The sequence below is a fragment of the Cheilinus undulatus genome, linkage group 18 (genome assembly GCF_018320785.1).
Source record: "Cheilinus undulatus linkage group 18, ASM1832078v1, whole genome shotgun sequence".
NCBI lineage: Eukaryota > Metazoa > Chordata > Actinopteri > Labriformes > Labridae > Cheilinus > Cheilinus undulatus.
This window is the reverse complement of record NC_054882.1, coordinates 10,893,106-10,913,036: the sequence shown is the minus strand read 5'-3', so window position 1 is coordinate 10,913,036 and position 19,931 is coordinate 10,893,106. Positions and strand designations below refer to the sequence as shown.

Here is a 19,931-nt window from a genome sequence, read left to right as displayed (position 1 = left end):
GATCTCGTCTCTGCTTTCACAATAATGACGAAAAATAACTGACATGACAGCAAAAAAGAATACAAAACCTTTTTACCACATTAGGTGCATGTCAGGAAGTTTTTTTCAATGCTTTTCTTCAAGCACTTGTTTAAAAACTTTTAAAATGTATTACCCTGTATGGTGATACACCACGCTGTAATAAAGTGTGATTTACCTGTGGCAGGGACTCGATGCTCTGTCCTCTCATCTTGACTACGGTCTCAGAGGAACTGGATGTGGAGGAGCTAACATCTTTAACGATCAGTCCTGCAGAGAACAGATAACAGCATTAAACTTTAGTATGGAAAAACATGCTCATTGGCAGCTATTTTTAATGATTTTCTAGTTTAAGTTTTTTACCCTGAGCTTCTAAGTCGTTATTTACTAAAAACAGAATTTTCTAAACAGTCAATCTATTCAAGCCCTCACCTATGGCCATGAGCTTTGGGTTATGACTAAAAAGTAAGATTGCAAATAAAGCAGCTAAAATGAGCTTCCTCTAAAGGGTGACTGGGCTCAGAGACAGAGTTCAGAGGGAGCTCAGAGTAGAGCCACTGCTCCTTTGCATTAGAAGGAGCAGTGCTATCTGGTCAGGATGCCTCATGGGTGCCTTCCTTTGGAGGGCTTTTTGGTACATCCAACTGGGACCTTGAGGTGGATCCAGAACTTGCTGGTGGGGTTATGTATCCTTTTAGACCTGGAAATATCTTGGGATCTCACAGGACAAGCTGGAAAATGTCTCTAGGGAGACGGACGTGTGGTTTAACTTGCTTAGCCTGCTTTCTCTGTGGCCAAGCTCAGGATAAGCAGGGAAAAATGGATATTACGTGCTTTGTGCTGGCACTATAGGACTATTTTAACCGTTTACCCCTAAAGTGTCCTGATCAAAGTTAGATAGGGAAAAAAGAAAAGAAAAACAGAGGCAGCATGTGTACCTGAGTATCCATTGCTTTGATCAGGTGACATGGTCAACATGTCCTCAGTGATGTGGATACACAACTCCTGGTCCAGAGCCATCTCGTGAAGCTCCTCGTAGTCTTTGGGGTCGTCGACCAGCATCTCTATTTCTGAAGAAACAAATGTTGACTAAATTATTTTAACCCACAAAATTGTAACGAGTCATTATTACTTGTAACAGCTAATCAACACAGTGAGGGCAGGTCCCTAAAGAGCATTACTACTATTATCACACCTAAAGACATGAGATAAATTTAGTTCTCTGTCTGAATTTCAAACACCTCTTTCTTAATTTGTATTCAAAACACACCATTAATTTAAGCCTCTATCTCCACATAATCCCTCCACTCACCATCATCATCGAGCATTCGCTCCTTGCCACTGCTCTCTATGCCGGAGGTGTGCGAGCTCCCATGACTGGTTGTGGATGAGCTGCAGGTTCTTAGTGGCCTATGAGGGGCCTGACCTGGGGCCCTGAAGCTGTCTGTCTCAATGCCTGAGGTGTGAGAGCTGCCGTGGCTGGTGGTGGAGTGGCGGGACAGGCGTTTGTGATGAGACACGCTTCCTGCACTGCTGCCACTGGCCCGAGAACGTTTATCAAGATGCTCCATGTCAAGCTCGAGAGCATCGCTGATATAAGACTCTCTGTACTGCTTCTTCTCTGAAATAAGATAAAAATATACTCACGTTAATGAAAACTACAAAGCTGAATGGAACTGTCAGATATTTCATGAAGTGATCGATCATTTCAGTCACTTTTCGAGCAGAAATGTTTGACATTTGTAGGTTTCAGCTTCTTAATGTAAAGACAGGAAGCTGCTTCTTTTTTATTTAAAAGTCAACGTACAATCGTTGGGCTTTTAGCTGTATCTGACCAAAACAAGCTATCTAAAGACATCAAATTTGGCTGTAAAAAGCCCCCCTTTGGAGCTTTTTTTTTTTTTTTTTTTACATGTTTTGACATTTTGCAGAATAATACATCTATTGATTGTGCAATTATTTGTGCAGGTTAGTCAATAAAGAGGAAATACTTAGTTGCAGGCCTAATTCAGTTTTGGCTTTAATCCTTTTTTGGGGTCAAGTTATGCAACTAGGAGCCGCTTAATTTAACTGACACAGAAAGAACCAGCCAGCTTGATCTGACCAAAGTCATTAATTACCACATTATTATGTTGATTTATCATATAAACAGTCTAACTAGCTTAACAGGCGTTATGTGTTGGGTAGTTTGTAGGATATTATTCTAAAAGAGTAGCTCCACTCTAAGTAAAAAGTGTTTTTTAAAGTGTGTTAGTGTTTTTTAGTGTTACCCTATTTTGGCACAATATAAAAGACATGATACTAAATGACAGAAGAATGCAAAGTTAATGGTAAATACCTTCATTTTCCTCCAGTCGTCGGACTTGTTTGAGAACAGGCTGTAGGTTCATGTAGAGCCGATGGCTGTTGCTGAGCAGCTGCAGGAGGTGGCGAGAGCGAACAGGACAACCCGTGTAGTAGATGAGTTTGCGGGCTGAGGGGAGGCCATCAGGGAGTATTTCAAACTTCTTCCCCTGCAGAGACAAGAGCAGCAGAAGAGGAAAAAAGATTGCAGGTGATTAGTGGAGACTTTGATTTATCACAGTTAATAAAGTAAGCTAAAGAGGAATGTGGATTTGAAATTATGATTAAGTGCCAGAAAAGCCTGAAGGCAAACCACAGAGAAGACTTCTGTAGCCAGACATGAAGCAACAATCAGAGCATCCACTCTTCTCCACACAGACACTGAGACAAAGCTTTTAGAGCAGTTTTGATGATTTTCCAGGGGGGAGGACATGTTGGATGAATGCAAGGAAAAACTAAAATGGTGGGTTTTTGCTTTCTCTCCAGCTCCTTTTGGCAAAAGCTCAGCCCTAAAACAGCTGTCTGTAATGTCAGCGGGGTTGTTTTCAGTACAGACCTATAAACATTTTTGCAAAGGTTTGGACTTTCAAAGGCGACGGGAGGGTTTAAAGCCCTGGAAAATGCAAAGGGCTGCACATTTCTGACCACAGCAATGCACTTTCACTTTATTTACCCAGTCCTTTTTAAAGGAAACCGGCTTGATCCAAGTATGTTTACAGCCTGTGCTCAGATAGGGAAACTCATTACAGGTATGCAGCTCTGTGCTATGGGCAAATAAGTTTATAGAAACCAACTGACAGTTCACTAGCAGTGACTTTCCTCTCTATGATTATATTCCCAGAGCAAAGCTTCCTGCTCAAAGGCAGAAAATCTGTGTGGGAAAATGAAGGAGAAATTCTCTTCCTTCCCTCCAGTTGAATATTTGTCTTTAACCTCAAACTGCCCCTCTGCAGCTCCCGGTGGTCACCAGTAAAACACTGAACTGAGCAGTGAGTTAGTGTGAAAGAGCCAAACCAAATGAGTCAAAGAAGGTCAAAGCTGCATGATATATTCTTAACAATTTAAACAACGCCCCCTTTTGCTTTTCATTGGTTCTTGCTCATTTTAACCCAAGATAGGAGCATATTTAAGACACGTTACAGCCATGCATGCTTTACATACTGTTGCTGCTTTAAGGATTGCAGTGCTTATAAATTCCACTAGCAGCATTGGTAATATGGTGTTTGATAGTGGCCAACCACACAGGGAAAGGTCTTGATTCAAGAGATATCAAGAGCCCCTTGCACTTTTCACACACAACCTCTTGAAAATATTTTTTTTTACAAAAATAAGGAGGGCTGCTCCTGAAATCTTGCTCTTCTTGACTTGGTCAGGCAGCCTCCTGTTGGACAGGGGGATGCCTCAGGGGGCAGGACACAAAGTAAAAAGGATAATGCAGAGGGGCGGGTGAATAGCAGGTCAAATCATTCTCCTCGACTTCACAGAAAATTTCTTATGAGGTTAGTGAGATAAACTCCATTCAAGTGTTCTGCTCAACCTGAAAAGTTTAGGTAGTTTTTTAAAGAGTTTTGTGTGTCAAAGTACTACGTTACAGTAATGCCTTCTTTACATATTGGTGCTACTCTCAGGATGCTTACAGTACTCAGATATTCCATGATTAGCCTTGGACTTTATTATGCCAAATCTGTAACAACTAAAAGTCCTGGTTTGTTAGTTACTAGAAGTTTTTGTTTGCAATGTTGAATGCATCTGTTTGACATTTGTGCATGGTGGATTCACTCCTATAACAATCGAAGATTGAAGAGGACCTACTATGTTCATTTTATCCTGTCTTTGTGCTCATCTGGGACACCGATAGAGTACCGATGCATGGTCTGTAGCTCTAAAAACTTAAAACCAATGGTTATCAACCTTTGCAAAACAGTTTGGGAGCCCCTGGAACAAGGCTCGGACAATGCATTGAAGTATAAAGCACGTTTCCAGCGGTCTGACTGGTAGGAATACTGATATTTAGAGTTAGCTGCAATGCACATCTAGTATTAAGGATCTACTTGAAATGTCTGAATATCTACAGATTGGTGACCGCCTGCCCTAAACAAATTAATCTCAAACGGGCATCGAATAACCGTGCATTTCACCTCCTGTTTAAAACAACTTCTTTTCTCTGATTGGCCAGCTCTGGAATCCTTCTGTTGCTAGAAAGCTGTTTTTGTTAAAATAGTGACCTGTACAGGTCAGGGAAGATCTGAAAGAGCTGTAGAGTGGCTTTGCTAGAACATTGGTAACACAAGATTTGGTCCAACATGATGTCAGGCTGGACTAACTCAGAAACAGCTGTTCAGAGAAGCAGGAAAACAAATCCAGGGATTGCATAAACATACATGTATCTCATGTTTTGAAATGTCTGCCAATATTTAGTATGGCCATCGAGCATTGTAAAATTATATCTATGTAGGTAAATATGGAGCAGCATAACTGGTCACCTTTCAGGAATATATGTTTAACTTAAACTGCATTTATTATCCTCTTAGGGGTTTCATTAGATAAAGATAATTCAAAATCATCACACGATGAACCAAAGGCTTCCCTGCATGCAGCAGCAGACTAGTGTCAAGTTATTGAAACATATTCAGAGGCCACCAACCTTTAGTTTCATGTACACATGCTCACTCTTTTCAAACTCTCTGCAAAGAACAGCTGGACAACTTTCTCCCCTCTCCAAAAAATTCCTCCCCAATAGGCCACACACGTCGAAAACTCCCAGCGTCACTGAGGGGCTGTTTTTATCCAAAAATCCCTCAACAAGACCATCATAAACCAGAAAACTGGCAAGGTTATTAAAGCAGAGTCTCCGATCCAACCCCACAGGACATGAGAGGGATGACCTCATTTGGAAATTCAGGGTGAGACGATGAAGCTCTCAGGAGAAGCATTCATGCAACTTAATTTCACTTATTGCATCAGAAACCTAATTTCGACCACTCCTCATACTTTAAACCTTTATTCAAAGATGAGCTTAAGTTATCCTAGCCAATATCCTGGACAAAAGTCCCCCTGAAACCATCACAACATCTGGTGTTTATTGACTGGTACGCCTCTCCACCCTGCCCCACGCTCTGGCTCATTCAGCAGAAGCTGCAGCCGTGGTGGTAGCAGTGCTCGGTGACGTGACTCGTGGGTGTGGTGGAGGAGAAAGCCTGTTATTCAGAAGAAGGGTGGGACAGAGCCATGAGAGGCCCTTCACGTCCACACTGAAACCACAGCAGCCACTCCACGGCCTAGTCGCTCTCACGATGCTACTGACTGCAAACTCAAAGAAAAACAACCGAAAAAATGAATGAGAAAAACAGGATGTGTGCGCCGTGAACTGTTTGGCAGATGTGACGGATGTTTGCGCCAGAAAAAGACTCAAGAAAAACTTGCAACTTCAAAACTTGAAGGACAAGAAACCAACTTTCTGAGCAGAAAGACTCAAGAAAAACTCGCCACTTCAAAACTTAAAGGACAACAAAGAACTCTCTGAGAAGATTTACAGTCGATATCCTGCTTTTGAAATTCTTACTAGTTATAAAAGATATGGAAAAAGCGGCTAAAATTAGAATTAAAAGGCTTGATTCGTGTGCAACAGCAGCAGCAAGAAGCAATAATGACCTCTTCTGGCTGTGATTAATAGCCGACTGGCAGAAAATGTGAAGCCGTCACAGTGAAACAGATATATGGCGAGCTTCTCCTAACCCTCCTGTGATAACAGAGCCCTACAGAGGCAAATTAACCAACTGCTGCGCTCAGCTCAATGGCAGGCTGAGTCAGAGCCCAGATGAGAAGATTAAACAGGGTCTCCAAGTGAAAACAGATTAAAGGAATAAATCGAGAGTATTTCATCGGAGAGAAAATACTGCTCCTGATTACAAAAATATATATACTCTATACAGTTGCTGTATGTGCAGGGAAAGTCTTCCTAAATCCCTGATTAGTTCCAGAGGACTTGTTGGCTAAGATAAAACAGCAGTGCAGAGAAAAGAAGCCCTGCGTAGAAATTTCCACAAGGCTGAGCAGGCTGGGATTTCACAAAAATTACTATGAGTGAGGGGATATTTGGGTTTCATCATCAACAGAGGGAGGGTAAAACTAACCACACAGACAAAAGAACTCCTGGTGAATGTTTCTTTGGGCTATGTGTTGGAGAAAAGGTGTGATGATGCATTTGACTCACCACAAATACAAGTTTTCCCACGTTGGTCCAGGGGAAGTCATACAAGAGCTGCCTCACAGACCCGACATTCTGAAACAGACAAGTATGGAAATGTGGAGTCAATCATAAAAGCCAGAGAGATCCTTTGTCATGACAGCATTGTTACGCCACAGCAAACATCTCCAGAATATTAAATTCTTCAGGTCTCCTATTAGCTTATTTCAACTAAAGAGGCTAGTACAGAGAAACAACAGCGCACTGCTTTCAAATATACAGTATAGCGTTGTCGTGCACCAGACTACAGCGGATCCCCTTTATTTCCAAACTAGATTCCTTAATGTTTCACAACACTGACTCAAAAAATAACACCAATATAATCAGAAATGGCCAAATTGCATCTTATTAATGGTGTGGTCCTTGACAATGAACTTAAGATCAGCTTAAAGAATATTCTTTAATAACATGAAGAATGAAACTAGTAGACAACCAGTTATTGTCTTGGCCAGTTATTAAGGCCGATATTTGGCATTTGGCCTGATATCTGTATCAGCCTTTTATTTTACTATAATCGCTAAAATTAATGAATCAAATAGATACTATCTGATTGGCTAGTTGTTACAAGAGTGCTAGACAATCAAAACTTTACTTCTTTTTTGTCACATTAAATATATTTTGTTTATCAGAATAAATGCATATTGATTCCAAATATCAGAAAAATAGAAAACTCTTACATTAAACAAAATGTTGAATTCCACATCAGTTACATCCTCATTGAAAGTAAATGTTTAATACCTGAAATATTTGGATACCACGTAAAGTCAGTCCAAGTGTAAGGGACGCCTCTACTTCCTTCTTGTCCTTTAAAAAAAAGAAGAATAAAAAATAAATCATGTGAAGTTAAATGTGATACAGAAGAGAACAACACTTTTTATTGCATGCTCCTTAAGCCAAACAGAAACCTTAAGAAGCTGTTGATTTTTTTTCACTAGCTTTGCTATCTGTTTTTAATGTCCTTGCAGATCCTGCCTTCATTTATTTCTGTAAGGCGTCTCTTCACACATCGTTTATCAACCTGCTCTCATATCTGATTTTACTTGAGATACAAAAATACTTTCTTTTATCAATAGCTAAATATAAATACCTAAAAGAAGCTATATGTGGGATTATGGAGATTTCTCACAGTTTATCTGGCATTTTCAGGGGATGGAGCTGGTGCCAGAGTGGGCGTATGTGTGAGTATATTTGTGTTTAACTTAAAACACTGTAAACTTTGTATTTGAACCCCTTTTATAATAACACACTGTATGCATTTGTTTAAATAACCAATCTGCCAAATGAGACTGATAATCTTACACCGAAGATATCTAATCTGACTCTCCTGTAGATCTGTACACATTCCCATTTCTCACCTTGTAGAGTCTGTAGTAGTGGACAGTGACATCATCGAGCTGGGCGCACTCCTTGATGTATTTGAGATGAGCTTCTGAAGCTGTGAGAGCAAACTGGTCTTTGTGCATGTTGGGGATATGCCTCAGGATGTACTCGCGGCCCCGCTTTGCAATCACCTAAGCAAGAAGGAAAGACAGAGAGTGACACATCAGGCTTGGCTGCCCTCAGGTTGTCCAGACTCATTACAGCAGATTGGCAGTGCTGGTTGCCAATAAGCGTAATGAAGCTCACTGCTGCAGGCCTAACAGATGTCAACCTGAAAACTAGAGACACAAGCCGGAAAAAACACTCACTGAGCTTCACATGAGGCTCCTGAAGATGTCTGAGCATAGGAATCTGTGGGGGACTTACTGTAGAGGAACGCTCATCATCGAGCAATTTCCTGTCACTGCTGGTTTGAAGTGGCGATAAGAAAGCAGGAGGTTAATTACAGGAAGTGAAGGGCAATCAGACGGGTGTGGCTGTCGTAGCCTGAGAGGTGGAGGAGGGGGGCGGGGGAAAGGGTGCCAGTGTGGCCAGAATAGCCATGTCAGCGGGAGCATTTCTCAAGATTTAAAAAAAAAAATAGAGTGTGTATGTGTGCCACTTCCAGGGACAAAAATAAACTTAGTGCCCTAGTTCTCATTATCCCACATACTCAGATGTGGAGCTGTCGTCTAATGTTTGGACAGAGTGATTAATGGAAGAGGGCTACACTCACGCATTACACATAGTGTATTCACTGCAGGTCAGAACCCCAGCACACCTTTACTGAAGGTTTCAGCCCCTCTGTCAGTGATACAGCAGTTTAATTTAGGTTTTCAGCTGAGACTGGCTAAAGTCACTGATGTTTTACAACGACATTTACTGTGACTCACTGGAAAATCAGACAGACAGACCACAGAGGATTTAATGGTCTAACATAGTGATATGCTCACTCTATTACTCACATTTAAGTATATCATACCCTTTTTGCCCCCATTTTTTTGTCTGTCTCCATACTGTTTACTGATCAGTAAACCATATGGAAACAGCCAAGAAACATGGGTGTTAAAGAAATGTTAAAATGTGAAATGATGCCATCATCATGTTATGGGATGAAAAAACCAACCTTCTAATTCAGTCAACTATAAGCTGCTGTCTCACTAAGAGAGAAACAGTTTAAACTTTAAACCTCTTGCATGACATGATTTCCATTTCCTTCAGCAAGGTCCACAGTTTCTGTGCAGCTGTGTCACTCTTTTAGCAACATCCATTGCACATCGATTAGCTATAGCATGGTAATAAAGTCGATTGGCCTGCAGTGATTCTTGTAAGAGACTGACAGGTCTTTTCTCTCCTCTGCCTGTCACATATCCTCATTAGCTGAGAAGAGTTTTGAGTCAAACCACAAGGTTTACAGACTTTGTAGTTCTTGTAAGGTTATGACCTAAAAAGGGGGAAAAGCAGTTAAACAGTGCTACGAAACCCTTGTCTGTCTGGACCATGTTGCAATGTATACCAGCACATTCTGAGCAGAATAGCAGCTTCTTGCAATACACAGTGAAAGAGGTGCATTTTCAGTCATATTAAGTCTCATGCAGAGTGTAAAAGTGGCGAAATGAATGCACTTATCCAAGCACTATACTGGTGTATTTGGTTGCATTGGTATTGAGGACAAAACCCACTTTTTAGATGAAAAATTTAACTAGGGATGCACAATATTATCAGCATGATATAGGTATCAGCAGATATAAGCTAAAAAGTTTATCGGTATTGGCAGATATGAAAATTTCTGAATATGTCAATAAAAGCATATTAAATATGATCAAATATCCAACATAGTGCATCCCTGATTTTCACCAAAAACCTCTAATGAACAGTAGAAAAACATTTTTAGTTATCTGATAGTCTTAAGTTTCATCAAAAGCACAAGTTTGATGTGCAGGTGTAGGTCAGTGGGTCGAGTAGTTGCCCATAAATTGAGGTTCTAGTCCATGCTGTGCTGGTACCAGGATCAATTCCTAGTCTTGACATGTATGGTGCATGTCCTACCCCAGTCCCCCCACCCCCACCCCTTCATTTCCTGTCTCTCTTCAGCTGTCCTATCTAATAAAGGCAACAATGGCCAAAAAAAAGCATTTTAAAAAAGAAAAACAAAAGTTACTGTTTGCCACCAAGCAAACTCCTGTTACAGTCAAACTTAGACATTCATAGGCAGCGTTTTTGTACTTGACCTCCATCCCTTTAAGTTTCCCTGATGAAGCCTGGGCATTGATGCACTACTAATAATGTATTTCTGCAAGTGAGCTAGTTATGTAGTATTACTTGAAACTTTTTACTGACACATTACTTGCCTGTGCACCAGCACAGGAACTTGATGTATAGTGTATTTTTTATTTTTCTGTGTGAAAATTTAACCGATCAAGATGAAACTTAAAAGCAAGGAGAACCTGTGTATTTATGCTACAGCACTGAAACAAAAGTCAAATCAGACACTGATGCAGCCTTTAAGCTATCATTTATTAAGCAAGTTTCTAATGAGTAGTGGAACAGAAAAAAAATGTCTGATCTGTTGTGGAAACTGCAAAAATGATGATCAGTAATCCTAAATTCTTTCTTCTCTGATTTTAATTTGGTACGCCCACACAAGGATCTCATTGGACACACTTACCCATGGGGGGAAGTAGGCTTCAGGTTCAAAGTACTTCCCAAAGTGCTTGTTTCTTTTGAAGTTTCCGAGGTCAGCCTGCAGGGCAAAGGCTGCCAGGAGGAAGTAGGCCTCTTCTCTTTGGATGCACTGAGACAGCAGCACCTGTTTCCTTAGGTGCCAGTAGTAGTAGTACCTGGCTGCCCGGTCACTGCAGAGCAAACAGAGGCCAAAATTAACCAGATTAAAGGGTAGCCGTCATAAAACTAGGTGATGTTAGGACAGTTTGTAGCTATAATCAGCTGTTACTTAGTTTAAAGACATTACTCACCTGATCAGTCTCCCATTCTCTACATAATACTGAGCTCTGAAGTGAATGATCATCGGAGGCCCGAATTGGTCTATGCCCTGAAAACAAACAAGGATTGTTTATTTTCTAAAACAGGTAGAACTTTATCATTCAGTGGTATCAGGCCTCATGGGTAATAATAAAGCAAAAGTAGAGAGTTTGAAAGTGGGGCAAAATAGCTGTTTTTGGCAACTTGTAAGGCTTTATATGCAACAAGAAAAGTGTTAGACTACGAAAACAAACGGTTGACACCTGAACTTCCTCTAGCAGAGACACTATTTTTAAAACCAAACAGGCAACAAATTAAGAAAAAATAAAAGCATATTGACCATAAATGTTAAACTTAACCTCTTCATAAGCCATACTGAGAAACTGTTCAGGTTGTCAAAATGTTTGATATTCAGATACTTGTTCAATATGTGTTTTAAAATGATAAAATTTCCAATATTTTAAGGATAGAGAGTATCAAATAATAGAGACAATTTAGACCATTTAATATAACTGTTGTGTTGGACAGGAATGAATCCACTTGAAACTGCAGGCAAACTCCTTTACATGAACTCCTTTGAATGAACTTCTTACCTTGCTGGCTTCCCTCTTCCATTCTTTGGGGCAATATTTGGATAGCTTTTGATCCAACTCCATATAGATGTGTTCATTATCTGTTAGAAGAGGAGAGTAACAAGTTTATCTCAGACACTCTTCTTCTGTTTCATCAGCCTATGTGTGCGTGTATTTGTGGATGTATAGGCGCCTTCATGTTTGTATGTGTGCACAGAGCACTCTCCTGTGAGTGCACCCTGTTCAAAGTCTGCCTTAGAGCCGTCACATCAGACAGCCTGTGCACTTCTCTTTGTACTGCGAGCCTCTGCTGCTCCTCCTCACTCCCTCACCTCGCTCAGTCAGGTCTTAATCTGTTCCTGAACTGACGCCTTTCATGAGCTGCAGCCCGCACATCTGACAAGTCTCAGTTTCTATACAGTCAAACCCACCAAGAAGCAGGAATTAAACTGAAGTACAGGAGCAGAGCCTTTCTAGCAGAACATTATTTTCATCAAATCTGTAACTGTACTGAAAACTAGACTCAACTATGAAGTCTTAAATATTCAGATCCATGTTTTCACCTTGTTTCTGCGAAGTTAATTGAATCATCCATCAAAGAGTTTTAGTTTTATTTCTTCTACCACAAAGACCTTTGCCGCTATCCACATACAACTGAGTTCTATTATATTTGATTTGTGGTGTTTAAATAATTAAAGTATTACATTAGAAAACAACTCAGCAATATCTGATTCCAGGAACAACATTCCTGCTGATCAGGCTCATCTAAAGACATCACCGTGAAAAGTTTTTATTAGGAGTGGTTTATATAGAAAAGCAAAGGGGCAAAGGGTCACGGGGGATGTTTTCTTCAGATATGAAGGAACTTCAGTTTAAGCCTTCTTTTTGTATATGTGTTATTTGTTACAGAATATTATATAAATTAGGAGACACACTATGTGAGAAATCTGTTGGCAGATTTAAAAAGGTAATGCAATATAAGGCTTTAATCTGATAACTACTGTATGGAGAAAGAATTTGAGTATATAAAGATGTATAGGGAGATCAAGGGATGTATCTGGAGAGCAACGTCAGAGAGGGACCAAAAAAAAGCAGATGAAGTCAAACCTTTTTTAAGTACTTCTTCAAATAGCCCTGCAAATATTATCTTTGGAAAAAGAATTGTTTGGTTTTTAAGTACAACATAATTAGGGATGTAGGATATTGGATTTTGTGCCTAAATCTAATATACCAATATATCCAAATTATTTTGGCTGATACTGATATTGAAACTGAAATATAAATGTAGTTCAGATCTAAGCTTAAGTCCTTTAAACACACTTAAAATTTAAAGAAATGTGGATTAACAAAGAAAAAGAAAATTGGTATTGGTAATTAACTCTAAAGCTTATACATACCAGTGCCAATTTCTTGTGGATTTTATTGTGCATCAAAAAAAATCAACATTAAAAGATGTCATATTACTTTTTTGAGTCTCCAGCATGACAAAGCTCATGAAATATTCTGTTTCTATCAAAGAAGAGGGCTTGAAATACAGCAGACATATAACAGAAGCTTGAACTAGTGCAATATTGCAGTTTCTGGTGTAAGTAAAATGGTTTAAAATGCTTTAATTTTTTGCAGAGAAAACGTTGAACTTATGATAGACATTAAAACCACGGGGGCATTAGCAGTTCTGAAACGGTTACATAACTACACTTAAAAAAATGCTGTCTTGCATATATATTTTTAATTCTTCATGCAGCCAGTAAACATTGACCTTCTTGAACCCGTGTCTGATGTAACAGCTCATCCCTGGTCAGGGGGACATCGGGTGACATACAGGGAGTGGGTGGCCTCTGTTTGCCTTGGGGATTTCACGCAGTTCAGACAAGCACTTCAGGAATGTCCCACAATCAGACCCATTGGCTCCTGCTCAACTGACCTGCTGGGCTGTCATTGGCTCATCGGAGGCCAGCTGTCTAAAAACACTGCCTTTGCAGTTTACTCTCCCTTTGCAGTTGCCTACAACTGTCACCTGCTGTCTGCCTCTCTGTAGAGCAGACACAGTGACTCACTCCGGCCGTACAACCCTCATCGTACCGTCACCATAAAAACAACTGTAGCCTCTCTGCACAATGGGAGCCAGTCAGGACGAGGGGGCCCTGGTTCCTGGGAGACTGCCATGACATGTAGGTGAGAGATGCTACGTTTAGGGCAGATTCCTGTTTCCCAGCCAAGTTATTGGTCTGAGGGAAGTAAATGCCTGGTTACAGCGTTTCTATGTGGCTCTAGTGGGCTTTATGACTGCATACCTCCATAATTTACATTATGTAACTGTGTCCTTACATTTTTAAACAAAGCTCTGTCCACATAAGCAGAAATGTAAGGGGCATTCAAAGAAATGGCTACTCTGTTCAGCTGAACAACATAAAACTTAACACAAGAAAAGCATCTGTATCCCTTGAATAAAAAGTCTTACTCTGAATAACACTGAGTCCAAACAAGTGACAGTCCTTCAGCCTCAGGAGGTCACACACCTGCACCAATAGTTCCTGGCACAAAGTCTTCACCTAGGGAGAAGAGAAGAGGCATAGTTTTAGTTTAGATAGATCATCAGTTAAGCCCTCTTTAACATTAAACAATCACATATATGCTGCTCTGTTTAGAGTGTCCCATTGTTATGAAAGGTGTGCATGCCTTGACAAAGTTCAGTCCAAATAGGATCCAACAATTGAACATTGTATGATTGTTATAAAACAAATAAATCAAATCCTGGATAAGCTCTGATAATATTAAAGACATTCCAGCGATTTCTGCAACAACAAATCAGTGTTTTAAAGTATGCAGACATCTGCCAAGGAGCACTGACCACAATGATTATGAAATGAACAGCACCACTCAGTGTGTTGATTTCATAATAAGTTTATTTAATTTTTAACAGGGATTGGGGGGGATTTATAATATGATAAATATGAGGTCAGAGAGAGAGGTCGATTTTCTTAACTTAGCATAAACCTTGTCTAGAGTAATCCAGGGCCATGCACGAGCAACACTAAGGAGCATTTTAACATATATGCTGTTTTATCAATTCATAACAAATGTTTATTAAAAATAAACATATCATACAATATGATACCATACATTGTTATAAATGAGGAAACCTCAATGATTTCTAGAGAATTAAAAATGGGTTAATAAATAAATAAATACACTTTGCTGTCCCTTATTGGAAATTTGTCATGGATTCCAAGTGCATTTATCTTTATTTATCAAATTATATAGCTGCAGGTTAGGCTAGCTAACAAAAACCTCAACTAGGTGTCACATAATTTCCTGGGAGGCAGAAAAACATTTAGAAGCATGTTATTTCCTTAAGTAAGTTACAGATGTCTGCTGGATTAAAAACTGTTGCAAAATTTGCGGTTCCTTTTTTTCTGGTTTCCAGACATTTGGTGAGGAAATGGTATAAATTCTTTTTAGTCTTTTTAATTGATTTATAAGCAAATAGTGGTATTCTCTCTGTCACTATTTGCTTCTTTAAACAGAGCAAGGAAAACTGAATTTCATGCTGAGCAAAGTGAACCAGCCTCTGTCTAACCACTTATTTGTACATCCTGAAATAAACATAAATGAGGAGTTTTCATTAAGAATATCTACATTTGTACTCACATTGACTATGACGTTGAGCGTGTCATCATTGGGCAAAAAGACACATACGCAGCGGCGGTCCTGCATGGTTTTGTTGTTGTGGAAGTTCAGTTTGTTCATCTTCGTGTGGCTCAGAAAGGACAGGCCCCTCCACCTGCTTCCACCGCAGGCACCGACACCACCACCAACACCAGGTGTAGCAGTCAATGAATGTGTGCTTCAGCTGCAGCCTAGTCCAGACACACCAGCACCTTCAGGCTCAGAGGGCCAAGCAGCACTCACAAAGCAGAGCATGTGGACCTGAGCTGGAGGCAGACACTGTGGAGAGATCAGACCAGACGAAGGATTTAATGACGTAATGACTGCATTGTTGACCAAAGAGATATTCTGAAAATCTTAATAAGGATTTAAAAATAACAACACTGCTGGAGAATTTGCTCCTTGTCTGACAGGATACGAGAGAGACTGAAAGAGAAGATGACGGCTGCATTCCTGTTTTTGTCCATGAGTATGTGACTTTATGTCAGGAGAATGTCAGTGACTTCAGAGAAACATTTGAACATCTGTCTGGAGAGGAACTGATGAGGTGTAATGATGGCATAAAAGAAACACGAAGACCAAATGACTCATACCTCAAAAACCCACCAGTTTCCTTCACTGAAGAACAACAGAAATCTGTTTAACTTAAGGGCATTTTATCAAACTGGAACTACAACTGCAGCCAAAAAACACTGACTTTAGCTGTAAGGAAACCCAGGGTTAGATGTCATCCTAATGCTGTCTCTGTAAACCAAACAGATTCATATTTTCCCCTTGGCAGCACTGATGTAAACAAATCCAGTTGCCTACAGCTGTTTGACTTGTTCAAACCTTTTTACTGTCAACCTTTTTACTTTATCAGAGTCAAAATGTTTTCTTTCTTTTTTGAGAAGAAATGTTCAGTATATTGATCAAAACTATTTTTTTATTAAAAAAGTGCATTGTCAAAGGGTTGCTAGAACATGAATGTATACCTGCATCTACAAATTCGGTACAGTGTTAATGAATTTAACTTCATCTTGTGACAAGGACAAAGTCAAGTCAAATTTTCACTGCCATTGGGTTGGATTTATCTACATAGGTCATTTCATGTCCAGAAAAAGAAACTTATCACAATACTGCTCATTTTCTGTAAAATTCACAAACAACTCTAATATGTTAATATTTGTATTAAAGGTGCAAAAGCATTTTTTCTTTATTTAATGTAATTTCAACCTTTTCTGCAAATTTTCATTGAGTGATAATGCTGGAACTACATTTGTGGTAAATATTAGGGTTGCACAACATTATAGCCATGCTCAGTATCTGCAGATATTTGCTGATATTTATAACCAATATATCAGCTGGAAAAAGGAGCTGCAAGTAAGGACCTACTGACCTATGTCAGCTGAGGGATTCTTTGTTCATCCTCATTCCCTAAAGGGTTTCTAAGGACTGATGTTTATTTTGTTGTTGATCCTTAAACTTTTGAGTCTTTTAAGAACTAAACTCCCATGTCTGAGCTTCATTTTTACCTTGGTATTGTATTGGTTCAAAATTAATTAGTATGTCTGTATATCTGATAGCTGCAAAAATGCAATGTCATTCATCCCTAATAAATACAAAAACATTTCCACTGCATATTTAGCAAAATACAGTTTTACAGTGTGTTTCAGACTTTCCAGTCTAAAGAATGTGGATGAAAATGTTTTCCCTTTTTGCCTCTTGACTCCAACCAACTCAGTCTTTAAGGACTTTAGTAGCAAACAGCAAGGTAGCCAATTCAAGTTCCATTGGATCAAGTCTGGAAGTTGGTCTGGTTACTGGACAGTGCCTGGCTCACTTCCTGAGTACAGCAATAGTGCTTTGAGCAAGGCAACAAACCCCCCCAACGCTTAGGTGATCCCTCATGTATTAGCCCCTCAGACTGACTTGTCTACATTAGTCATGTCCTATTGGCATGTATTTCAGCCTGTGTGTGTATAGCATGTTCAGTCCTAGAACGCAGAACTGAATTTCTCCTCTCAGGGATTAATAAAAGACATCTTACTCATTAAAATTAATATTTTCTTAATTTAAGAAGGATAAGAGTTATTGACGTACATAGCTGACCTGACTGATATGCTAGTCCAATGTATAGCAGTGAATATTGTTTGAGATTTTTCCTTTACTGGTGCTACACAGACACCTTTAAACAGCACTGGCCATAATCAGTGTTTCAAGAAAGAATAAAAGTGTGTTCAAAGTCAGCAGGTGAATTAAAGCTGTCAAAGGGCGCACTCACTCTAGGCCATATGTACCGTGCCTCGGCCATTTCAACCTAAAGTCCAGTACGTTTGGCCAGTATGAGTGCCATCGTTCCGTGCTTCAGCACGGGGTCAAATGGGCTTCAGCACAGTTAGAATACGGCACGGTACGGATGGCTTAGTGTGAGTGCGCCCTAAGTATCATAAATGATTAAGAGAAATCTATCTAAAAGATGACGATAGAACATATATGTAAAGGAAAGGGGTGCACCTTTTCATGTATTCATATAGTGGTTTCCCATCAGAGACAAAGTAAATGCAAAAGTCAGTGTGACAGTGTCCTCAGTAGGAACATGCAAGCAGAGCAGAAACATCGCTCCAGACAGCAAACTGATTAAGAGACATCCATAATCTGCTAGAATAAAACAAGCGTACATAAATCATAAAACATATTTCATGTGTTTCATTTTGAGTGGCTGAAGAGGAGGAGGCCCTCCTCAGCTCCAGCTCTTTAACTGGTGTTCGGATGACTGAAAGTTAGGTCAGGACATCAGTTCCATTATGGCGACCACCATCAACAGGCTTCAGAAACCAAATAGGTGACATCACTGGGACTTTCATCATGTTTATATGCAGTCTGTGATCACTGTCCTGTTCTTAACTCCCCCAGCCTTTCCTCCATTTTTAATTATATTGCTAAGAGTTAAAATTTCTGCAACTGCCATAAAGAAGAACATGTAGTATCATTATATACTTTAAATTTTCCTGCCCTACAGAATGTGAGACAAAATAAACCATATATAGCACTATTCTAAATGATGGGCCTACTTTTTATCATCCTGATACACATTGTTAAATTACCCAGCATAACCACATGCTGTTTACCTCTTTTATATACCTATGATAGCAGACAGTAAAGTAGAGTGAGATAGAGTAAACCCAAGCCTCCAACATTAACATTTCTTCTGTAAGCAGCCAGTAGCTCACAGCATGAACTGTGCCCGAGGACGTGAGACCTTCAGCGGGTGTGAAAAGTCTCACACCAGACAAAAGAATGTTAAAGAACAATCAATCCAGATTATCACTTCCTCCTGTTGAAAGTCGCTCACCTTGAAGCCATGTTGTCATTAAAAACAGATAGGAAAGATACTCAAATGGATCACATTACAGAGTGAAAAACTATTAGCATTTCAAAAGATGTAATCGGGGGATTAAAGGTTCATTCACGACAAAGTGAAGTTGAGTTTAAGCTAAGTCTCATACTTCCTTTACAAGCTTAAACTATGAAAATTTCTGTAAAAACGTGCCTTGAAATCAGTAAATTCTTACTTAACAAAGCAAGCAGTGGGGGACACATCCCTAAAATTACTGACCGGAATGCTACTAATAAACAACAGCTTTAACTGCCAGCTTGGACTTCTGCTGCAAAGTCTTAAAGTGCTTCTCAGACTAAGTACCCATTCAATAAGCCTGCTGTCGACATATAACACTGCTTTGTTGCAGCATAGACAGGGAGCATTGTGAGCAGAGCAGCCATAAATACACATACTGTTGACATTCAGCATCAGTTCTCATTAGAGCCGGTCATTGGATGTGCAGCGTGGCGGGCAACCGGCCACTCAGCAAACTCTGCTGATGAGCTCTGACTGAGACGACTCCATGCACTGCTGCTGACCTTGACTTCACACAACAATGCATCACTGCAACCACATAATGCAAATACACACATATGTAGATGCAGATAAAAATGGAGACACGTGAACAAACCCCCACTCTCAAACCAGCAGTATGTGTATGTTCCTGCTCTCTAGCTGTGACCATATGTCAGGTGTTACTACATAACAGCTGAGCCGTGTGTGATGGCACTAGGGTTAATTAGAAGTGAGATCCAACTAATTGGATCACTTCCCTCCATTCCTCACTTCCATTACAGAGATCAAGAGTGATTCCAGTCAGTTGGGGCTGACAAATTTGCAGAAAATACTTAGGCTAGCCACACACTAAAGGATTTTAAGCCTGATTTTAGGCAAGATTTGACTCCCCCAACGATTGTGGGGGCGAATCCCGACTTGAGCCTTGATGCAAACGATTATTTGTCAGAACAGTCTGCATGTGTGGTGTCAACACGATTCATTTACTGCTCCAAATCGCGTTGTAGCATCCCAGACCCTGAATCATAAATATCAAACATGTTTGATCAAACAGGTTTGATATTTATGATTCTAGGTTGTAGTGCGGCTGACGGAGTACCCACGACAACCAATGAGAGCGAGCAGACCGGGTAGCATCACCAGATGGATCATACGTACTTTCACTCTTCACAGCGATAAACACAGCTGTACCTTAATTCCAGCCAGGGTTTCATTCTGAGTCTTTCCCTTGATTTATGCTGCACCTGTAACGCATGCCAGGGCACTCTGTTATCTGTATCGACAGACATCCATGTTGTTTGTTTTTCTGAAGTCACATGATCACGGGAGGTCGTAGGCAGGTCGGCAGGCGTGTGGTCTCCAGTGA

The 19,931-nt window shown here is 40.0% G+C and overlaps 1 protein-coding gene across 1 annotated transcript in view; it reads right to left on the bottom strand.

The window, feature by feature from the left end:
- Positions 1-19,931, bottom strand: part of frmd6 (FERM domain containing 6) — a 37,021-nt gene that overhangs the window by 4,734 nt on the left and 12,356 nt on the right. Inside the window, exons 2-13 of the mRNA XM_041812457.1 lie at positions 15,172-15,468; positions 13,982-14,072; positions 11,542-11,621; positions 10,942-11,018; positions 10,635-10,821; positions 7,963-8,118; positions 7,346-7,411; positions 6,575-6,643; positions 2,357-2,531; positions 1,331-1,639; positions 957-1,088; positions 197-288 (exon numbers count right to left, since the gene is read on the bottom strand). Coding sequence (XP_041668391.1) covers positions 197-288; positions 957-1,088; positions 1,331-1,639; positions 2,357-2,531; positions 6,575-6,643; positions 7,346-7,411; positions 7,963-8,118; positions 10,635-10,821; positions 10,942-11,018; positions 11,542-11,621; positions 13,982-14,072; positions 15,172-15,270 — 1,533 coding nt within the window. The 5' untranslated portion in view covers positions 15,271-15,468. The remainder of the gene's footprint in view (positions 1-196; positions 289-956; positions 1,089-1,330; positions 1,640-2,356; positions 2,532-6,574; positions 6,644-7,345; positions 7,412-7,962; positions 8,119-10,634; positions 10,822-10,941; positions 11,019-11,541; positions 11,622-13,981; positions 14,073-15,171; positions 15,469-19,931) is intronic.